Below are 19,024 nucleotides of genomic sequence, written 5' to 3' on the forward strand. Positions count from 1 at the left end.
TTCGCACCAGGACAGCTATTCACACCAACTAAATTGCATGTTGTAGCCACTGCTCAGGGCTATCAGAAAACCCCCGGATACAAGCCGGTTGTCCAGGGGGTTGCGGAGATATCGACCATACACTGATCTTGTATCCAGATCTTGTATCCAGCAGATACAAGGCCATATCTCCGCCACCAGGGCAGATATTCCCACGCACTAAATTGCATCTTGTAGCCATCGTTCATGGCTACAGAAACGACCCCGGATACAAGCCAGTTGTCAAGGGGGCTGCGGAGATATCAGACTTGCAGTAGTCCCATATCCAGCCTGTATCCACTGCTGCCTAGGCCATATCTCCACCACCAGGGCAGCTATTGATGCGAACTAAAATGCGCATGGTAGCCCTGATTATAGGCTATAATAAGGTCCCTTGTATCCAATCAAGTGGTCAGGTGGTTGGGTGTCCATGGCCCTTGCACCAGGAGGCCCTAGGCAGAGCATCATTTTCTTGGAGGTGCACAGCCACAATCGCATCAGATTCGGGTAGCCCTTGATCAGGGCTATCGGAAAACACCAAGATATACCCTTGTATCCAGGCTCGTTGAGGAGATACAAGCTTGTATTCAACCTTGTATCCAGCCAATACCCTTGTATTCGCTTGTATTCATGCGATTGTGGGCCGTACAGGATAGCTACCACCCTGAAACCACCTGCATCGTGTAGCCATGCTTCTAGGCTACCAGAAAACCCCCGGATACAAGCCTGTTGTCCAGGTCGTTGCGGCGGTAGAGCCCTAACACTGACCTTGTATCCAGTTTGTATCTCCCTTCTGAGCTCAAAAGGGGGTTTTATAGAGATAGGCTACCGGCAGAGCCAGTCATACATAGAGCGACATTTGATATTGTACCACTGCAGCGCGCCGGACTTGTACCCTAGAAGATGTACGGCGTGTGAGCCGAAGTACTACCAGAAGTCAAGTCAACGACAGTACATACATGTCACAGTATACAAAGGCTGTCCAGCGTGCCACGCGAAGTCGAACGCAGAGTCTGCAAACAGAATATCGGTGTGCGGCACATTGAGGTTGACGTTCCAGAGGTCAAAGCCGATGCTGCGAACAGATAAGTCCGGGAGAGAGACCTCTCGGCGAAGGCGTGCAACGCAGTCGTCGAGTTCACAGGCACCTGAGGTGTTCCAGTAGTACGTGAGCGGAGCGGGAGTCATCTCCGCGTCTTCATTGCGAGCGGCCGTCACAGTAACCCGGTACAGAGGCGTGAGCGGGTAGACATTGTGTAGATCGTCTCACAGCGCACCTGGGACATGCGTGCTATGTTGTGGTAGCAGGACAGAACTGGGAGAGGTAGGGCACATCAGAAAAGTACACACTGTGAGCGGATGCGGCCCGGGAGGTTCCCGAGCCTCGTGGAGCGTCTCTTTGTGCACAGAAGGTGTACTGGGTATTTTATAAAGTGTCCGCCAAAGCCGACATTGTCTTTGGCGGACTTACAAGCGCAGTCACTGGTGGAGATATCCTGAGCGTACTCCATCTGAGGCCCGCTGCTGAGTAAAGACAGCACCCGACACCCACACAGTTTCCAAGGCAGAGCTGAAACCTACCTTGAAAGCTGCGACTTTACGAGTCAGCGTGTCAAAAGTAAATCGCCGCACACTAACTTACACAGACGTGAGAGAGCACGCGGATACAGAAGAAAGGCTTGGGCATGTTACACAACTTGAACGGTGTCGTTCGACAGCGGGGGACATTACCAGATAAAAGTAGACATCACGATCCCAGGTTGTGAGCAGCAAATCGTGTGCGTATACGAGGCGGCCGAAGTGGAAGATTAAGGAGCATACGGAAGACAGATCGGAGAGAGATCAATTGATTCAACAGGGGGGAAAGCACACACGCGGGGTTTTCAGCTTAGTAAGGACGAACGGACAAACACGGTGCCTGAAGAGAGCGGGACGAGACGGTAGTATTGTACACATATGGGTTTTGGAGAACTCGCCGACACTCGGAGCTACATTCCGAAACATAGTCAGCGTCGAGACGCAGAACGCAGAGACGGGTAGGAAGGGGCGTACTGCTGGACGCTCCTCTAGATGCGTTCGGCGCACACAGGGCACTGGAGGTAATCCCTGTAAAGCTGACCGACCCAGTACGCCGTGCTGGGGTCAGGCGCAGGATTACCCCCTAAGATGTTGCGGATGAAGACGGCGGTATCCTGGGGCGCGCGTCCATGGGTGTCGAAGTATTTCCGCGCCGGTTCGAGAAGACGTTCAAACGAAAGGATGTTTGAACATCCGGTGCGCTGGTCGACTTGCGGCACCCGTGCGATAGAAGCGCGAATGAGAAGAGCCCAGTGGTGGTCGTTTTGGGTCGAAGGGATCCAGGCGAGGTTGGTTTGGGCAGTAATTGGGAGACCTATAGGTATAATACCGGCCACTGAGCTCACTTGCTAGGCACAAATAAGGCAGATCAAATACAAGTGCATTTGCGAGTGTTGCCGGTGTACAATATTCTTGATTCTTTCGTCTTTACATTGGGGCACATCTATCCTATCCTGTCACATTTTTCTGAGCCTATCCATGCATTTTTTCGAGGCAGGGCAGCTCATCCACGGGAACAACCCTCTTGTATTCGCCCAAATTCTACAAGCGCCGACAGCACCGCCACCTTGCACTGGTACAGGCGCCTACTCTCACTTCGCCCACCGCGGCCCTCGATATGTTCCCGGAACGTGCATACAATGCCGTGGCACGAACCAGGGTGACAGGGTTGTACTTTTCGTTCAACACGAACTGCGCTATGGATGAGTTGAATATGTTCTCGACGATACAATGCAGCCACGGAGCCTGCTCATTCTCGCATCACGACGGCGTGATCGTAAAGCTTTTTCCGCGAAGTGACGATAGCACATCGTACGGAAGACGCGCGCGAGGAGAAGACAGAGACCGCGGCAAGAAGCGGACGCTGCTCGGAGAAAAACCGAGCACGGAATGACGGACTGAGGAGAGACGCGAAGTACAGACGCGGAATCAACGAGGCGCGAACGGCCGAGACGGCGCGCGCGGAGACGCGGCGCGAGCATTGCGCGGGGGAACGTGTGCACCCGGACGACGCGCGATGCGTGGTGAGCGATTAGCAGGTCTAATTACAACACTACAATACAGCTACATTGATACATTCAGTACTTTCGATGCGAGCGTCCATGATACATCAAAACCCCGAGAACACGAGTCGGAGACGACACCAGGAAACAAGGAACACGACGTCAACTCACGCCCAGTCGAATGCACCGCTCTGCCACCCGTCCCGCGCCTGCTCCTCCTCCGCCTTCTTGCTCACCGTATCCGCAAAGCTCTTAATCTGCTGCACCTTCCCCTTCACCGTCTCCTTCGCCTGCTCCGCAACACCCTTCGTCTTCTGCGCAACCTCCCCAGCCTGCCCCGCGACCGCCTGTACGTCCCCGCGCTCCCCAGCAGGCTCCGCGAACGTGCCCTTCGGCCCGTGCTTCTCGCCCGAGAGCACCTGCGGCTCCGCGCCCATCGCGAACTGCGCGCCCGTCACCGCGTCCTTCTTGATCACGCCCGTGCCCGTCGCCTTCCAGCCCGCGAGCAGCCCGCCCTCGCCCTTCTGCAGGTGGCCGAGCTCGCTCCAGAACCCAGCGACGAGCGACGCGCCGCGCGGGAGGCCCGCGTCGCTGAATACCTCCGCGCGGCGGCCGACGTCCCACGCGAACGCGTCCGCCCACTGAAGGCCCGCGCGCAGCTGCGCCTCGAGGACGGTTTGGAGCGCGTCGCGGAGGCGCGAGAGCATGATGGGGCGGAAGACGGAGACGAGGATCTGGTGGTTGGACTGCTTGACGGAGAGCTCGACGTCCTCGGTGACCTTGACGTCGACGCGCTGGATCTCGACGAACGCGTTGCGGCGCTCGCGTTCCTTGAGGCCCTCGGGCGAGTTCGGGATGTTGCGTACGACGATGTCGACGTCGATGCCTTGGGGCGGGAGGGTGAACTCGAGGATGCCGGTGAAGTCTGCGGGGCCGATGGACGCGGTCTTGTCCTTGTAGTAGAACGAGACCTCCTTGAGCTTGATTTGCATGCCCTGGAGGTACACGCGCGTGAGCGCGCCGACGGCCGTCTGGGCTTGACCCGCGGAGGGCGCCTTGATGTCGATGTCGGTGATGTTGCGGATGTATGCGTGGCCAGGGAGGATGGAGAACGTGGAGATGTCGAGGTCCTCGAGGACGAACTCGACTTCGTCATCCTTGTACTCCGTCCTATAGGGACAGTCAGCGAAGTTACGATCGATACAAGAATATGCACGTACCTCGGGATTGGGATATCCTTGACCATGCCGACGACCTTCGGCAGGTAGACGTTGAAGACGTCCTGCCAGAACCAGGGCGCGCGCTCCATGAGCGACTGCGCGCCCGTACTGCCCGAGACGAGCAGCCCGTTCTCGAGGTCCTCGCCGAGCTTCGTGTGCGCGCGACGGACCGCGCGGAGATCCTCGTCCTGGTCGATCGCGGTCTGGAACTCGGACGCCTCGCGCTTGAGCGCCGCGACATCCTCCTTCCACTTGCGGCCCTTGTTCGAGTCCTTGTCGAGCAGCTCGCTCCACTCCTTCTGGAGCTTGTCGCTCTTCTTCTGCGCCTCGTCGCTACGTGCGTACCCGACCTCGTCGAGGCTCTTGCGGAGGTGTGCGATGAACGCGTCGACCCAACGGCGCACGGAGGGGTCCTGCTGGATGTCGACACCGCAGTTGCGGAACGCGCCGAAGAAGCCGTCGAGCGACTTGCCGCCGGCCAGGCGTTCTAGGGCCTCGCGCAGGCCGCGGATACCGTTGATGAGGTGCTTCTCGGGGGTCGGGTCGTCGATAAATGCGTCGAGGGAAGTCGCTTGGTTCACGTCGCCGGCCGCGTCGAGCGAGCGGTTTATCCACTTCTCCGCGAGGTTGAAGATCGTGGAGATCGACTTGTGGTAGTCCTCGTCGTTTTGCGCGCGGTCGCAAATCTGTCGTAGCCATCAGTAACGTGTACCGAGAACATCGTTCCCTCAGACGCACCTTTTCGTACGCGTCTTGAAGCCTAGTGGAAGTGCGATCTGCGAGGTCCTGGCCGGTCGCGACGGCAACCTGACCCGCGCCGATGGCCTTCGAGCCGACTTCCTTCGTCGAGTCCATCGTGCGCTCAAACTTAGCGCGTACGTCCCCGTCCTCCGGGTCGTCCTCGGCCTTGCGCTTCACGCCGAGCTCGTTCCGCTTGCCCTTCTGTACGTCCTCGTCGACGTCCCTGAGAGCTCCGGCCGCGTTCTGCGCGCTCTCGCCAACGTAATCCGCGGCGTCCGCGAGCGCGAGACGCATGAACGATGCGAAGTCGTGGAAGACGGAGCGCCCCTCGTGCGAGACGGTATCCCACAGCGTGTTGACGAGGGTGCGAGCTGCGTGCGCGACGGCGCGCGCGTCCTGCGTCGCTTGGTCCGTGTCGACGTCCATCGCGCTGAGCGAGGTAGATGTGTTCTTCGGGTCGACCTCGGAGAGGTGCCATAGGGATTCTTGGATGATGTTATCGGCTGCGGGGTCCAATAAGTACGAGCTAAAGGAGTGAGGAGATGGATACTCACCGTTCTTGTTCTCTCCGAGCTTCTTGTATGCGGTAAGCAGGTTGCGGATGCCGTTCTGGATCTCCGCGCCCTGGGCGCTGAGCTCGCCCTCGCCGGTCGCGGGCGTGTTGTTCAGCACGGGCGCTGCGAGGAGCGCGTCGATGCCCTGGGCGATTTGCTCGTGCGACGGGAGCTTGCCAGCGTTGAGCGCGGCGAGAATGGAAGATGACTTGTCCATATCTGTCGTATTCTGGTGATTTTGCGGTGGTGAGAGCGGGAGTCGTGAACGGATGCAGGGTCGTCAAGAGCAGAGCAAGTCGTAAGTGCAGTAGGGGGATCCAGACGCGTCGTTCAGCCTTATATAGGTGCGCCCCAGAGGAGGACAGGTGGAGCGTGGGGACGACGTCATCTGCGCATAATGACGATCGCCCCCCGTCTTGGGACGCGTTTAGCCTTTCCTGCGCTGCATCGACGTCGGAATGAACGGGTTGGAGTGCGCGGGGCCGAGTCTGGGCCGCGGACGCTCCTCGACGACGTTGATCTGGCTCAGCGGTACCGGAAGCACGGCCGCGTTGGCGTAGTTCCGGGTCTTCTTCATTGCGTGTGGGCACGATCCATCCATCGAGGTGTTTTGCTCGCACGGCCTATCGCAGAGATCGTCTCGAGTGGGCGGTGCCCTTGCGGAGAGGTCGTGGTGGAGGGACAAGGAGGCGCGGGAGTGTTTGCGAACCTCGTTGATTAGCCGATATCAGGCGCCCGTGCGCCCACAACCTTACACACGACAAAAGTCTCCGTCTGTGGCAACCGTCCAAATCGTTGCAGAGTGCCTTAGATGCGCACCTATGGCCATACGAACCCATTTCTGTGCATAGCCAGCCCTAAACATCTTGCGCGAACGCACACATGCACTTGACGAACCTCATACTTATCCTACCCAAGGCATGGAGGCCTTGCCTTCGCCAGCGTTCGCGTCATATCCGCCCGAAGCTCATAAAGCCTCACAACACACCAAACTCATCCGCCGGAAGACGTCGCGTTAAATTATCGATGAGCGCGGCACTACAAATGACAGCCCGTAACGTAGCGTAACTTTCGTCGTCGTTCTCGTCCTCGTCCCCCGCGCCCATCCACGCCCGTCCAGCGTCCAGCGCGTCCCCGGACCCTGCGTGCCCTGGTGGTATTTACTGCGGTGCTGATGAACACGGTGCTCAGAAGAGCTCGCCGAGCGCGGCCATCTCGGGGCCGCCAGACTCGCGCATGCCGATCTCCCAGTCTACAAACGACATCAGTATACGCGCAAACATGCATGGACGTAGACCACTTACAGCTGTAGATGATCGTGACGGCCATCAGGATACCCGTCCCGCTGCCAATCGCGCCCATCAGGTCCGCGACGACGGACAGCAGACCCAGGATCGCGCCACCGAGCGCCGCCGCAGTGGGCACGACGCGCTTGAGCTCCTTGTACATGGACCCCTCGCGGTGGCCGGCCATGACCATCTGTTGCTCCTTGAGCTGCTTCGCGATGTCGCGCGGGCCCGACCCGGACACCTCGATCCACGTCTTCGAGAAGATCGCGCAGGCGGTGACCGTGAACGCGATGTAGATGAGCGTGTGGACGGGGTCGACGAGCGCCTCGTGCAGCGTGTGCGGCGGCGACATGTAGTACGCGATGCCAGACACGGCTGCGAGCTGGGGCGAGTCCTCCAGGGGCTAAGCGCATGTAGTCAGTACCGAATCAGAGAGGAGACACAAACGGACGCACCTCCCAGACACCGAGAAGGCGGACGAGGAAGTTGGTCGGGAAGCGCGACGCGAGCATCTGCGAGATGATGAACACGTTCGACGTGAGCGCGCTCTCCAGCATGATCGGCATGTTCGACGTGTAGAACAGCTTCACGGGGTAGCTGCCGCGCTGTCCGCGGAACCGGTTGCTCTTCACAGGGATCTCGATCCGGAAGCCCTGGAGGTAGATGACGACAGCGAAGACGACGACGGTGGCGATCAGGTTCATGATGTTCGGGAGACGGTCCCTCCAGAACGCCTCGCGGAGCGCGCGGCCCTTGTCGTTCCAGGTGAAGAGCAAGTGGAAGAGCGAGACGACGGCGCCCTCGAACTCGGGGCCACGGCCGGTGTTGATGGTCGTAGGCGAGAACGCCTTCCAGACGATAGACTCGCAGATGTTGGTCGCAATGAAGAGGGAGATACCAGAGCCGAGACCGTAGCCCTTCTGGAGAAGCTCGTCGAGGAGGATGACGATCAGCGAGGCCGAGATGAGCTGGATGATCAGAAGCAGGCAGATACCGGCGCCGAGGTCGCTAGGCTGGCCGTAAAGGCCAGTGAGGACGTACACGGTACCCTGACCGAGAGCGATGATGAGAGCAAAGACTGCAACGTCGTCAGCATGTGTCACGCGACAGGAGCGGGGAAGGGAGATCAAGCTATATGCGCGCACTTCAGTTCCGGCGAAGTGTTCTGTGCACATAGCAGCGCGACGACACGACATCATCGATGTCTGCTATGGCTCGTCCAGGGTATGACACACGGTGCACAACGCGACTACGCTTGTTAAGCACGAAGTGTATGACAAGCCCCGCGCGACCGCAGTCAAACTCAAATTCTCCCGTATATCTTGCACGCGAGCCAAAGCGCATCGACGCCCGCTGTGGCCCGCGTCTGGGTTGCGCACAGGATAACACGTAATGCAAAGCCGCGATGATGGGGACGGGGATGCGGAATGTATGCACGCTTCGACTTCGCGGAAACATCTCGTGCACCTCGTATCGTGTGCAGAGTTGCCGGAGTAACGCAATTCAGCGCCATCGACCTCGCTTGCGTTGTCGTATACAGCGTGCCGCACTGTCCGAAACCACGACTACGTGGCAACACTCGCGCACGATTCGAACATGACACCTTCCACATGACCGCTTCCCTCCACTCCCGCAGACCTCTGCTTGCAAGCTCCAAAGGAAAAGCACGACTCACGTTTCTGAGCCCCGCTGAACAGCGCACGATCCTCCTTGAGCGAAAAGTCGATCTCGATGAGGTTCGCACCGGCCAGCAGCTGCATGATCATGCCCGAGGTGACGATCGGCGTAATACCGAGCTCCATGAGGGTTCCACGGTTAGAGGCGAGGATGACACGCATCCAGTAGAGCGGGTCGGCAGAGTCGGAGGACATGATGCCGTAGAGCGGGACCTGGGAGCAGACGAGGAAGATGAGGAGCGTGACGGCGGTCCATAGCACCTTTTGGTTGAAGGGGACCTGCGCGCGCGGGGTGGTTAGTTGCGTGTGGGGGGAGGGGGAGGAAGGGGAAAAGCGGGAACGTACTTTGCGGTCGGGGGACGAGACCTCGGGGAGGATGGGCAGGAACGGACGGACGAGATTCAAAAACCGGACTGTGCAAAGTTTTGTCAGCACCGCGCGCACAGGAGAGAGGACAGGGAGAGGACGTACATCCGCTCATGGTGGGCAGTGGACCAAGGAGCGGCTGGGGTGAGCGAGCGCAGATGAGGAAGGTAAAGTAACCCAGGCGCCCGACACGTCGCGTCTCCGTGAGGTGGCACGCCAAACAACCCCAAACAGCGCGCCCCCGGCGTCTGCGAGTCGCGACGTGTCCCTCCTCCGTCCACGCGACTCCCCTGGCATCCTCCAGCACCTTCCTTGTGCCAGTTGAAACCCTGAGAAGAAGTTGAGCCTTTCAAATTAATATTACCCGCGTTCGTCTTTATACTGCTAATATTCTTGCAGATTATCTACTCTTCCGGGACTCAGCCCCCGGGCAGCTCTCGCGCCCTCCTCTCCGAAGTGCTTCCCCCTCACCGTATAACGGACTCGGAGGGACCCTCCCGCGTACCCCGCCGCGCGACTCTCGCCTGCATCCGGACTCCCGCCCCTAAGTGGCTTATGGAGCAAAGGCCGCGGGTGGCCACCAGTACCCTGTGGGTGGTATTCGGGGCTGCAGTCCATCGTGCGTCCACGCGCGGACAGCACAAGTGCAACTGAAGGGCGTCGAGGGAGTCCTTTCTCGCTGATATGTATCTTCAAAGAGCCTCTGCGCCGTCCGGGGCCGCCCGTGATTCCGGCCCCAGTGCAACGAGTCCGACCGAAGACGAATCGATAACCTGGTGATTTTCGCTAAGCTCTGCTCCGTAGCGTTTCGCGCGCGCGCTCGAAGCCCCTGAACGGCATCGGCGGGTGGAACCAGCCACGCTGCCCGCCGACTGTGATCCCCAGTGTCCAGGAATCGCTGGACGAAGTTCCGATGATACTCATCCACCGTCCGCCGCACTTATTACGCAGTCGCGCCAACTCCGCGCTCCCATGAGGCTCATGGATCCGGGCGATGCGCTGGGCCTCCTACCGCTTCACCTCGAGCTATAAGTCGTTCAATGGCTGGTCGAATCTGCGCGAGGCCGAGGCATGTGAGTGTGAGCAATATACACCATGCCCAACCCCAACTTCGAACCCGCTCACCGTCTCGATCCTGTTCATGAGCGTCCGCATCTCCGTGATAAAAGTACGGAAGACGCGCACACGTCTCGGCGGCAGGCGACTGGAGACTGATCGTTTCGCGTGCTTCGCGAAAGCGAGTAGGGAGACTGCCGATGATCAGTCCCAGAACGTCGTAGGCGGAGGGCATGGATTGCGGCGGGGGACACCAGATGGCGGAGCGGGAGCAGGAGTATTTCAGCTTGCACATGAATGGACAATGCGGCCAGGTCGAAGTGGACGTGAACTTGGCGAAGGGTCGTTCTTTACTGAAACGGGGAGATTCCGGCGCTATATGATTTACACAGATGCGATACGTGCATGCTACATAAGCGGGCGTATTGATGCACCACTTGCCCGGATTGCCCCGGAGTAAGGGCCTCCTTTGACTGCCCTTATTCCTCTTCCTCCTCCTCCTCCTCCTCCTCCCCCTCCTCGTCGGGGCTGCAGCATGCGGTGCAGTTGCTCGCGCGCTTTCTGGTCCGCGTCCACGATGATCTCCTCGACCTCGTCCGACGTGCCCCCTCCCTCGGCTTCCTCAGCGGCATCCGGAGTGGTGATAGAGGCATCGATGGAAGGCTGCCCCGGGGATCTGTTGGACTCGGTAGTCTCCTCATCTTCCGTCTCCGACTGTGGGTTCCCGTCAGCTGGAGAGTCTGCCTCTACGTGCAATCTGGTTTCTCCCATCTGCGGCGCGCGGTGCGTCTCTTGAGTGTCGCTAGCCCATTGTACTAAACCCCCCTGATTCGGAGGAGCGCCATCACATTCGAAGACGGCGCGATCTGAAGACGCGGTGGCGCCATTCAAGATCCTCAGCATATTGATGGTATCCGTCGACATCTGGAGCCCTGACGGGCTGGGTGTACGGTCCAGATGCTGTCGTACGAGGTTCCCATAACAGTCGTCGACCATCCGCTTCAGCGCGCCGAAGAGTTTGACAAACTCCACGCTTCCGAAGGGCTGTAGGAAGCGTGCGATGCCAAGGGCCTCCCATCGCGTCACCTCCAGCCACAGCCCGTCGATCTGCCGGGAAAATCTGCACGGGGGCACATCAATCGCCCTTAGCGGTCAGGGAGATCCTCGAGCTACATTGAGTGGGACTCACTCGGCTAATCGACTGCGATATTCTGTCCATGCCTGGCTCGCCCCCTCCGCCAGGTTGCCTTGGCTCTCGAGCCGATCAACAAGCGTGCGGATTTCTGAGATAGTATTTTCGACGGCTTTGACACGGGCGGGGGGCAGGACGCCATGGACGAGGCGCTTTATATGTTTAGCGAATGTGAGAAGAGAAATGACGCCGATGATCAGCCCGAGGACATCGTAGGTGGAAGGCATGCCGATTTGTGGCGCTGTGCCTAGGACAGGGGTAGGGGCAGGAACCAAACAAGAGAGGAGTGGGCGGCGTTGGCGTAAGGACTCAAAGGGTAGCGGGGGACACTGAAGACAAAAAGGCAGTATATATATGTCCCAATACTGGTTCCATTCATGTTCGGACATTTTCTGGCACGAGGCAGTGCACTCGTGGTGGACGCGAAGCACTCACCATGCGATGCCAGTGGTAGTGACGCCGGCCTATCAAAGTACATCGAGGTCTTCCCAATGTGCAGGTATTCCTCGGCCATCTCACTGCATGCGCCGCATGAGTTCAACGTACGCGCTCAGTCGATATATTTTTCAGTTGCCTTACCTGAAGATGTTGATCTGGCCAGTGACTTCGGCGGAAGGTGCAGCGCAGGCCGATACACATGTCTTGTGATTGATTTATGTGAGTCTGCCACAGGAAGACGGGGTGCACCATACGAGTCGGCAAATAGTAAACAACATGATGCATGTCCAGTCGAGGTTTCAGCGCAGAACATGTACATGTGTCTCCGGGTCGCCGCGGCGGTGCAGCTGGGTTGGTGTTGAGCGCTGAACGCTTCGCAGCAAATCGCAAGTACTGTGACATTAATTCGGGGACTCGACAGTCGTGGTGAAATGCTGGCGGTACAAATGCAGTAATCAAGAAATACACTCTACTACAAGGAACACATCCGTGGTATCGATACACGCGCTCTTCACTTACACCCAGCTTAATCAGAAGTCGTCCTCCTCCGCATCCACCAGATCGTCCGCCTCCAACGCCGCCTGCGCCTCCTCATACAGCTTATCCAACCCGGTCAACGCCGGCAAATAGTCCGTCTCATTGAACGCCCGCAGCAGCATATCGAATCCTTGCTTCTCGTACGCCGACAGCACCTATCACGCACATCATATTCGATAAGCCGCGAGCACGGGAACGAAAGAGAGACACTGACCGTCTCGCTGCACCCGGTGCACTTCGTATACGCGGGCCCGACGATGGGGACGTTCCGGAACTGCGCCAGGAACCCGCGCAGCTGGTGCGGCACGATGCCCAGGATGCTCTCTGCCTCGGCTGCTGCCGCGGCCGCGGCCGCGCTATCCTGACCGTTCGTCTGCGGGGGCGGCGCAGGCGCATGAGCGCTACACAAGAGTCAGCAACGAGATGGTGAATCGGTGTGCGCAGATCACGTACCCGTCGGGATGTTGCAACATCGACACCAACAGCTCCACCGCTGTCGACGCCGCGATCGACGCCAGCCCCGGGCGCGTCACCGTGCACATCTGATCCAGCGTCCGATCTGTGAGGGACTGTACCGCGTACGCGCGCGTCAGCGCTCCCGTCTAGCAACAAAGTGCGAAAAGACGCACATCCGTCGGCGCAACGATATCATTGCAGTAATAACACCCCAGGCGCTTCCCATGCTTATCCTCCGTCCGCGCGCCATGCCGCATAACGAGGTACGTATCAAACCCAAGCGCCGCGTTCAGCACGATCTTGCCCTTCGCCGCGCCGAGCACCGTCGGCAGCCAGCGGCTCTCGCGCGAGTCCATGAGCAGGAACACCGCGTCGTGCGCATCGACGAGCTCCTCGAGCCGCGCGACGTCCGCCTTTGTCTGCGCGACGGACGCGGGCGGGACGGGGTGCCCGGGCATCGGGATCGAGAGGCTGTGCCCGGTCGCGTTCTGCGAAACGGTGAGTGGGACGCAGATATGAGAAAGGGAGGATGTACGTACGACCCCGGGGAAGACCTTGCGCAGCCGCTCGGCGGCGCACGCGGCTTTGGGCTTGCCGCCGTTCAGGCAGTCCTCGAACTCGAACAGCGGCTGCCGTACGGGGTTCGAGAACGAGACCCGCGCGGAGTCCACGAACGTGATCGTCCGAACTCCCCAGCCCTGTCCGTCCGCGTTAGGATCAGCCGACATGGATATCATATGAGGGAGGCGCACCATGAGCGTGCGCGCGACGTAGCACCCAAGCGTGCCGGCGCCGAGGAGCAGACACCGCGTATTCGCAACCTTCTCGAGGTCGAGCGCGGGCAGAATACGCCACCGCATCAGCTTCAAGTTCAAGTCAACAGCCTGGTCCGCAAGTCTACATATTTGTTAGTGACGACCTCTGTCTGCATCATCTCAGCGGTACACACCGTGCAGGATCCATCATAGGCGCAAGGTCCGCAACGCGCGGGCCGAGCTTCCCCTGGATGTTCTTCTCCCATCCCACCGCCGCAGGCTTCGCCATCGGGGCCGCGGCAGGAGCCTCGCCCGCGCCCTGCTTGACCACTCCGAAACGACTCCTCCACCCACCTGCAGATCCGGGCGCGGGCAGCTCGACATCGCGCCAGCACAGAACGCGCACGCCCTGCGCCACGTCGGCGGGGTGCAGCGCGAGGAGGTACGCGAGGAGGTTCCTGAGCGGCCACCCGGGATTCTGTGGCTGCGCGGAGGGGTCGACGAAGCCGATCGTGCGCTGTGGTAAATGAGATGAGCAATCGCGAGTGAAAGCAAGGAAAGGGGAAGTGAATAACCTGGTCTACAGGGACGTTAGCGAAGAAGGTCGCGTACTCCTCCACGGGCGCGATAGTGGTCTTGCCATCTTGCGTGCGCACGAGGAAGAAGGGGCGGAAGGAGGCGTGGAGTTGTGTGTGAACTGCGGAAAGCTGCACAACGTCAGATGTAAATACGGCGAAAGTACGCCCCGAGAAAAACAAAGGCACTCACCACGTCCTCCCCGAGGGTCTCCTGCGCGCCGGTCCACTCGCCATCGATATCCCAAGCGGGCTTGGTCGCGAACGCGGGGAATGCAAACCAGTAGTAATACTTGTACTTCTTGAGGTCGGCGAAGGTGATAAGGAGGAAGCGTGAAAGGTGGGCGGTAGATTTGTCCTCAATTATGCTCTTCCAGATCTGCAGGCGGAGACGATGTCAGCTCTAAGTGTCAGAATGCGAAGAGCGCGTGAAGGCGCAAACAGTTGTTATGTATAACAACGGAACGCGCGTGAGACAGTGTCTGCTGCGGAAGAGAAGGTCCAGCCATCTGACACAAGTGTCGACCGGAGTGTGTTCTATGCTACGTTCTGTTTCTACGAGGGTGCGATACACCCGCCGGCATAGTTACCGCCTAACGCCGTGTCGTACCAACGGCTCTCATCTCAGCGCGGACGTGAGCAGGGGCCGATATGGCAGTGGGTGCATGCTGAAGGCCGCTCAAATCTGGGACCACAGTGTTGTTCAACGGAACATTTTCTCTAAACATCTTCCACAAAACAACACGTTCAAGAGACGGCACTTTCGAGGGAACGGGTATTTCCGCGGTAAGGGTACCAATGGACGCACCTCGTCGGAGAGATGATTGAAGAGCGCGGTCTTGTCCGCGTTCTTGAAGTCTTCGATCGTATTGAAGTTCTTGAACGAGCCCTTCGCGAGGATCGCGTTGTGGAGCGTCCTGCACACGCGCGCACGATCGCGATCGTCAGCAAATCGCGAGCTAAAGCGAGCGACATGGGTTGTGCGCACTGTGGGCTTTCTACGAAGGCGTCGTCTCCGACAGACAAGTTGCATCCAAGCGCAATCTCCTTCCCAGTCTCGCGGTCTTTGACAGAGCGTCCGATCGCGTAGTTCGCGTTTACCGGCACAGCATCGTCGGAAAGGCGCAGGACGTCGATCTTGAGATTAGTCAGGGCGTGCCAGAACGCGGGCTGCACGAGCGATTGGAAGGGCGCAAATTGGACGATCGGCATGGCTGCTGGTGTTCTCGCGGCTCTGGCCGCGCTGTGAGGGCGTAGAGGAGCGCGACGGCAGGAAGCAAGAGCAGATTCGGCTTCGAGGACGGGAGCGCGATAATCTCGAATAGGCAGCGGTGGCGTGGGAAAGGCGCGTCGCGCCCCCGATCGCGACGCGTCCGTTCGCGCGCTCCTCGTCCTCTTCCTCGTCCTCCCCCTCCTCGTACCTCCTCCATGGCTTTCTGCTACTATGGATGTATGGGAAAAAGTGGATACAGCAGACAGGGAACCCAGTCATCGCCTCACCGCGTGTCGGCAACGCTGCCCTGCTTCGTAGACGCCGCCGTTAATTGCTTCACTTTCGCATTCAGGCTGTATCTGTCCTTGTCTCTACACTCTCGACACAGACGACCGCCTCTGCTCGCCTGTTATTGACGTAGAAACTTGTTCCTAGAGAACCCCATTCCGTCATATCGACACGGACATGCCTGACATCCTCGATATTTTGGGCTTCGTGCTCTCGATCATATCCTTCGTGGGCCTCCACCAATTGAAGGAGCTCGTCGCACGTCGTCTCCCCCCACGTCGTCTACAAGCCATCCAGACCGAGCTCGCTCAGCTGTGCCAGCTCTTGGAGCGTATTGAGCGTATCGGGCACCCTGACGAGCAAGATGTGATACGCCGATTGCGACGCCGTTTGGAAGAGTGAGTACCACAGTCGGCAGATATCCCGGCAGTCGCTGATCGTGTCCGCTATCAGGCTAGACGCGCGCATCACACATACGTGGCTAGATGTCGACAAGTGGAAGGCCAAGGGAGTCGTGCGACGATGCGAGCACTGGGCCGAGCGCGTCGAGCTCTCGCGCCGCTGCAGTGCTCTCAGCCGCGACATCGAAGAGTTGCGTGCACATCTCCACCTGCTGCCGCCCCCGCGCCCCCACATCCTCGATCACGCACCCGATGCGCATGCTCCTACCTCCGAAGTATCTTCTTGCGTGCCCGTCAACTGCGAACCCTCTCCAGCCGCCTTCTCAGTCTCCTCCACCGTAGCCTCTTCCCCGGAGACAGCCCCCCCTTTACCCGATACGCCTCCGCCCACGCTACCTACCTTGACTCCGCCGACCTCTGTCGAAGCCGCCGGGCCCAGTGGCAATCGCGACCATGACGATGGTCACGACCGGCAGCCTACTGCGTCGCAGGAGCTGCACAAGCCCACAGCCACGCAGAGCTGGGTCCCGGACGGCCATGACCAACACACATCGGCGGTGGATCCATTCAAGTCGGGAGATAACCGCAAGAAGTCGCGTGTTCGACGTCCCCGCGTAGCCTTGCATGAAACACAGCACCATGTCCACAGTTGCAATTCTGTTTCCAAAGAGGAGGACAATCTATCCGGAGGCTTGACGGCAGAAGGTCTGATACGGAAGATGCTAACTGAAAATGGCTTGGTTGAGTGTAAACAAAGCGATATCATTTACGGGAAACTAGACGTCTGTGCCCGTGCTACGCACGGGCTCCCCTTGTGAGTCTGAAGGGCGTACTTCTCACTCCACCTGCAACTTCGCGCGAGGCGTACGGGAGCGGCGAGACCGCCGTTAGCAACCTCAGGCTGTCGAAGGGAGCACTTCGATCCTGGTTAGAGCAAAACTTTGCGTAAGTTCCCTCGTAAAACGCGAGTCCCTCGTAAAACGCGAGTCCCTCGTAACACGCGAATCCTCCGGTACTACTATGCGGGCTACTTGATCCCGCGCGCGCGAGACGCGTCTGCACTTCTCCGCACTGCACGCACTCGGACCTGGCCAGTGTAAGTAATGCCCGGCCCAATGGGCGCAAGATCCCCCGTAGCTGTAAAACCGTCTTGTGAAATGTATCTCACCCGTAAGGTGGTAGACATACATTTTAATTGTATCAGGACCCGTAGAGGCAGTTGCAAGCCAGAGGAACGATAGTAGGAGGAGTGAGTAAGGGTAGCGTTCCTCGTACTGAGACGCTCGCAGTCGCAGGCTGGGAATCTTATGTAAGCGCATCCAGATAAGATCTAGATTGTGTCCCACCTTTCGCCTCCTCGACGCCGACCGCGCAACGGTAGGGCGGATTTTTTCTTCTCAGTTATCTCTACGCAACGGTAAGACCCCGTAGGGAAAGTTGTAAGATGCAGCGTAACGGTGAGCTTGCGCAATAAGGCGCATCAAGTTTGTGTCACGACCTTAATTCACGTATAGATATCTCTACGCAACGGTAAGACCCCGTAGGGAAAGTTGTAAGATGCAGCGTAACGGTGAGCTTGCGCAATAAGGCGCATCAAGTTTGTGTCACGACCTTAATTCACGTATAGATAGACTTCAATATTGATAGCGCGGAGACGAACCGGCATGAGACCTTGCGCTTGGTGAAACCGTGGTCCTAGAACGCCGCTGGTGCGTGGGGTTTGAAGGGTGAAAATTGAACAATCACTCTTGCGGTGTATCCCGAGGCCCTCACCGCGCTATGAGGGCATAGAGGGCATCCAGGCGGCAGGACGCAGCTGAGGAGTTCGGTTTCGGAGGTGTTCCGCTTCGCGCAAATAAGAGCGTTGACGCAGTAAATGCGTGTCGTGCGCGAGATCGCGACGCATTTCGCTCGAGCACGTCCACCCTGACGTCTCTGAACGATAGACCTAACCGACGGTCTACGTACATGGGATGGAATTTGCTCATGGTACCATACGCCGATCCTAGCGCCCTACCTCGAGGCCGCCCGGTGCCGTCGCCGCACCCTGGCTGGTGACTTCCCAAGCCCCACCGATAGTCGACAGACGCGTGTAAGAAGCAAGAACATATCCTGCGCACACCGTTTGGAGGACTCACTCGAATGAGTAGCGGTGGCGTGGGAACTGCGCGTCGCGTGCGTGAGTGCACTGCATGAGTCCCAGTCAAAACGTGCCCGAGTTAGAGCGAGTTACTGCGATTTCCCGGGAGGGGCATTGATGAATCGTCAAAACTCGTGGTAATCCCCGAATTTGAGACTAAAAAAGACTGTATCAGAGTTTCCGCGAGTGTCTGCGACCTCGGCTAGCTCGAATCGTCCAGCGTCGCTCTAAATCCGCCTTCAAAGTACCTAAACATGGGTGCACGTGCTTGCGATTATTCCGATTCTATGCGATACGATACGATTCCGTCCGTGCATTGCGAGAATAAAATGTTGTATTGCATGTAGCTACTATGAAACTACTACTAGTAAATCTAATACACGGTACATCGAGTGCTACTCAGACTGCACGTATGTCACTTGTGCGGGTGTCTAAGACGATAACCTACCTCAGGTCCAGTCAAGTGACACTGGACGAGCTGTTCAAGATATGGGAACGAAGGAAGCGAATGAGCGGCTTGCCACTGTCTGCAAAGATGACAGAACGTACCCAGAATCTCTCTGCACCACCTCCGCCGACGCAAGCGGGAGGCTCTGAGTGTACTGGGGGCGATGTTCAAAGAGAGATAACGGACACCCGGTGCTTGCAGGTGCACAGTGTGGGCCGAGCAAACATGGTCGCATGCTTGGGGTGGCGGCGGCGCGTGCGGCAGGCGGCAGGCGGGCGGCAGGCGGCAGCGGCAGGCGGTGGCGAGAACAGCAGACATATGCAACGGGGCCAAGGCATTGTCGGGGGCGAGTCCAGATCAAGAGGGTCCTATCCGCAGCGCCGAAGGAGGGAGACGGCGCACAGAGAGAGCAGGGCACAAGCGGATACCAGGTTCTGGCAGCATGTCGAGGGCGCAGTCATAAAGCGGAAGCAGCTAGGTAAGCGTACCCGACGCTGCCAGCACAGAAGAGCACGGCAGGGAGAACGAGTGACAAGAACTAAACGCTACGAAAGACAGAGCAGACACACATACCGATGCTG

The 19,024-nt window shown here is 58.7% G+C and overlaps 6 protein-coding genes across 6 annotated transcripts; 1 reads left to right on the forward strand and 5 right to left on the reverse strand.

Annotated features, from left to right (window-relative positions):
• Positions 1-843: 843 nt before the first annotated feature.
• TRAVEDRAFT_53902 (uncharacterized protein) lies at positions 844-1,206 on the reverse strand (the record flags this gene model as incomplete). The annotated part of the gene is made up of 2 exons (XM_008046844.1): positions 844-914; positions 978-1,206. The coding sequence occupies 2 exons, from the start codon at positions 1,204-1,206 to the stop codon at positions 844-846; spliced, it is 300 nt and encodes a 99-aa protein (XP_008045035.1).
• Positions 1,207-3,265: 2,059 nt separating this feature from the next.
• On the reverse strand, positions 3,266-6,190 carry TRAVEDRAFT_75418 (uncharacterized protein; the record flags this gene model as incomplete). Its single annotated transcript, XM_008046845.1, has 5 exons — positions 3,266-4,268; positions 4,319-5,004; positions 5,057-5,562; positions 5,614-5,832; positions 6,115-6,190. The coding sequence occupies 5 exons, from the start codon at positions 6,188-6,190 to the stop codon at positions 3,266-3,268; spliced, it is 2,490 nt and encodes an 829-aa protein (XP_008045036.1).
• A 423-nt stretch (positions 6,191-6,613) lies between these two features.
• On the reverse strand, positions 6,614-9,098 carry TRAVEDRAFT_175632 (SecY protein). The gene is made up of 6 exons (XM_008046846.1): positions 9,050-9,098; positions 8,924-8,991; positions 8,578-8,857; positions 7,358-7,980; positions 6,918-7,305; positions 6,614-6,865 (listed from the first exon to the last, which is right to left on the reverse strand). Exons 1-6 carry the CDS (start codon positions 9,057-9,059, stop codon positions 6,801-6,803), a joined length of 1,434 nt encoding a protein of 477 aa, XP_008045037.1. The 5' UTR covers positions 9,060-9,098; the 3' UTR covers positions 6,614-6,800.
• Positions 9,099-10,408: 1,310 nt separating this feature from the next.
• Positions 10,409-11,494, reverse strand: TRAVEDRAFT_67487 (uncharacterized protein; the record flags this gene model as incomplete). Its single annotated transcript, XM_008046847.1, has 2 exons — positions 11,190-11,494; positions 10,409-11,120 (listed from the first exon to the last, which is right to left on the reverse strand). Exons 1-2 carry the CDS (start codon positions 11,417-11,419, stop codon positions 10,409-10,411), a joined length of 942 nt encoding a protein of 313 aa, XP_008045038.1. The 5' UTR covers positions 11,420-11,494.
• A 666-nt stretch (positions 11,495-12,160) lies between these two features.
• TRAVEDRAFT_24665 (E1-like protein-activating) lies at positions 12,161-15,165 on the reverse strand (the record flags this gene model as incomplete). The annotated part of the gene is made up of 11 exons (XM_008046791.1): positions 12,161-12,322; positions 12,382-12,568; positions 12,621-12,769; positions 12,797-13,111; positions 13,163-13,321; positions 13,376-13,520; positions 13,573-13,895; positions 13,954-14,085; positions 14,147-14,332; positions 14,762-14,870; positions 14,942-15,165. The coding sequence occupies 11 exons, from the start codon at positions 15,163-15,165 to the stop codon at positions 12,161-12,163; spliced, it is 2,091 nt and encodes a 696-aa protein (XP_008044982.1).
• Positions 15,166-15,631: 466 nt separating this feature from the next.
• Positions 15,632-16,673, forward strand: TRAVEDRAFT_53907 (uncharacterized protein; the record flags this gene model as incomplete). The annotated part of the gene is made up of 2 exons (XM_008046848.1): positions 15,632-15,852; positions 15,908-16,673. The coding sequence occupies 2 exons, from the start codon at positions 15,632-15,634 to the stop codon at positions 16,671-16,673; spliced, it is 987 nt and encodes a 328-aa protein (XP_008045039.1).
• Between the last annotated feature and the right edge of the window lie 2,351 nt (positions 16,674-19,024).

The sequence above is a fragment of the Trametes versicolor genome (genome assembly GCF_000271585.1).
Source record: "Trametes versicolor FP-101664 SS1 unplaced genomic scaffold TRAVEscaffold_15, whole genome shotgun sequence".
In the NCBI taxonomy this organism is placed as follows: Eukaryota; Fungi; Basidiomycota; class Agaricomycetes; order Polyporales; family Polyporaceae; genus Trametes; species Trametes versicolor.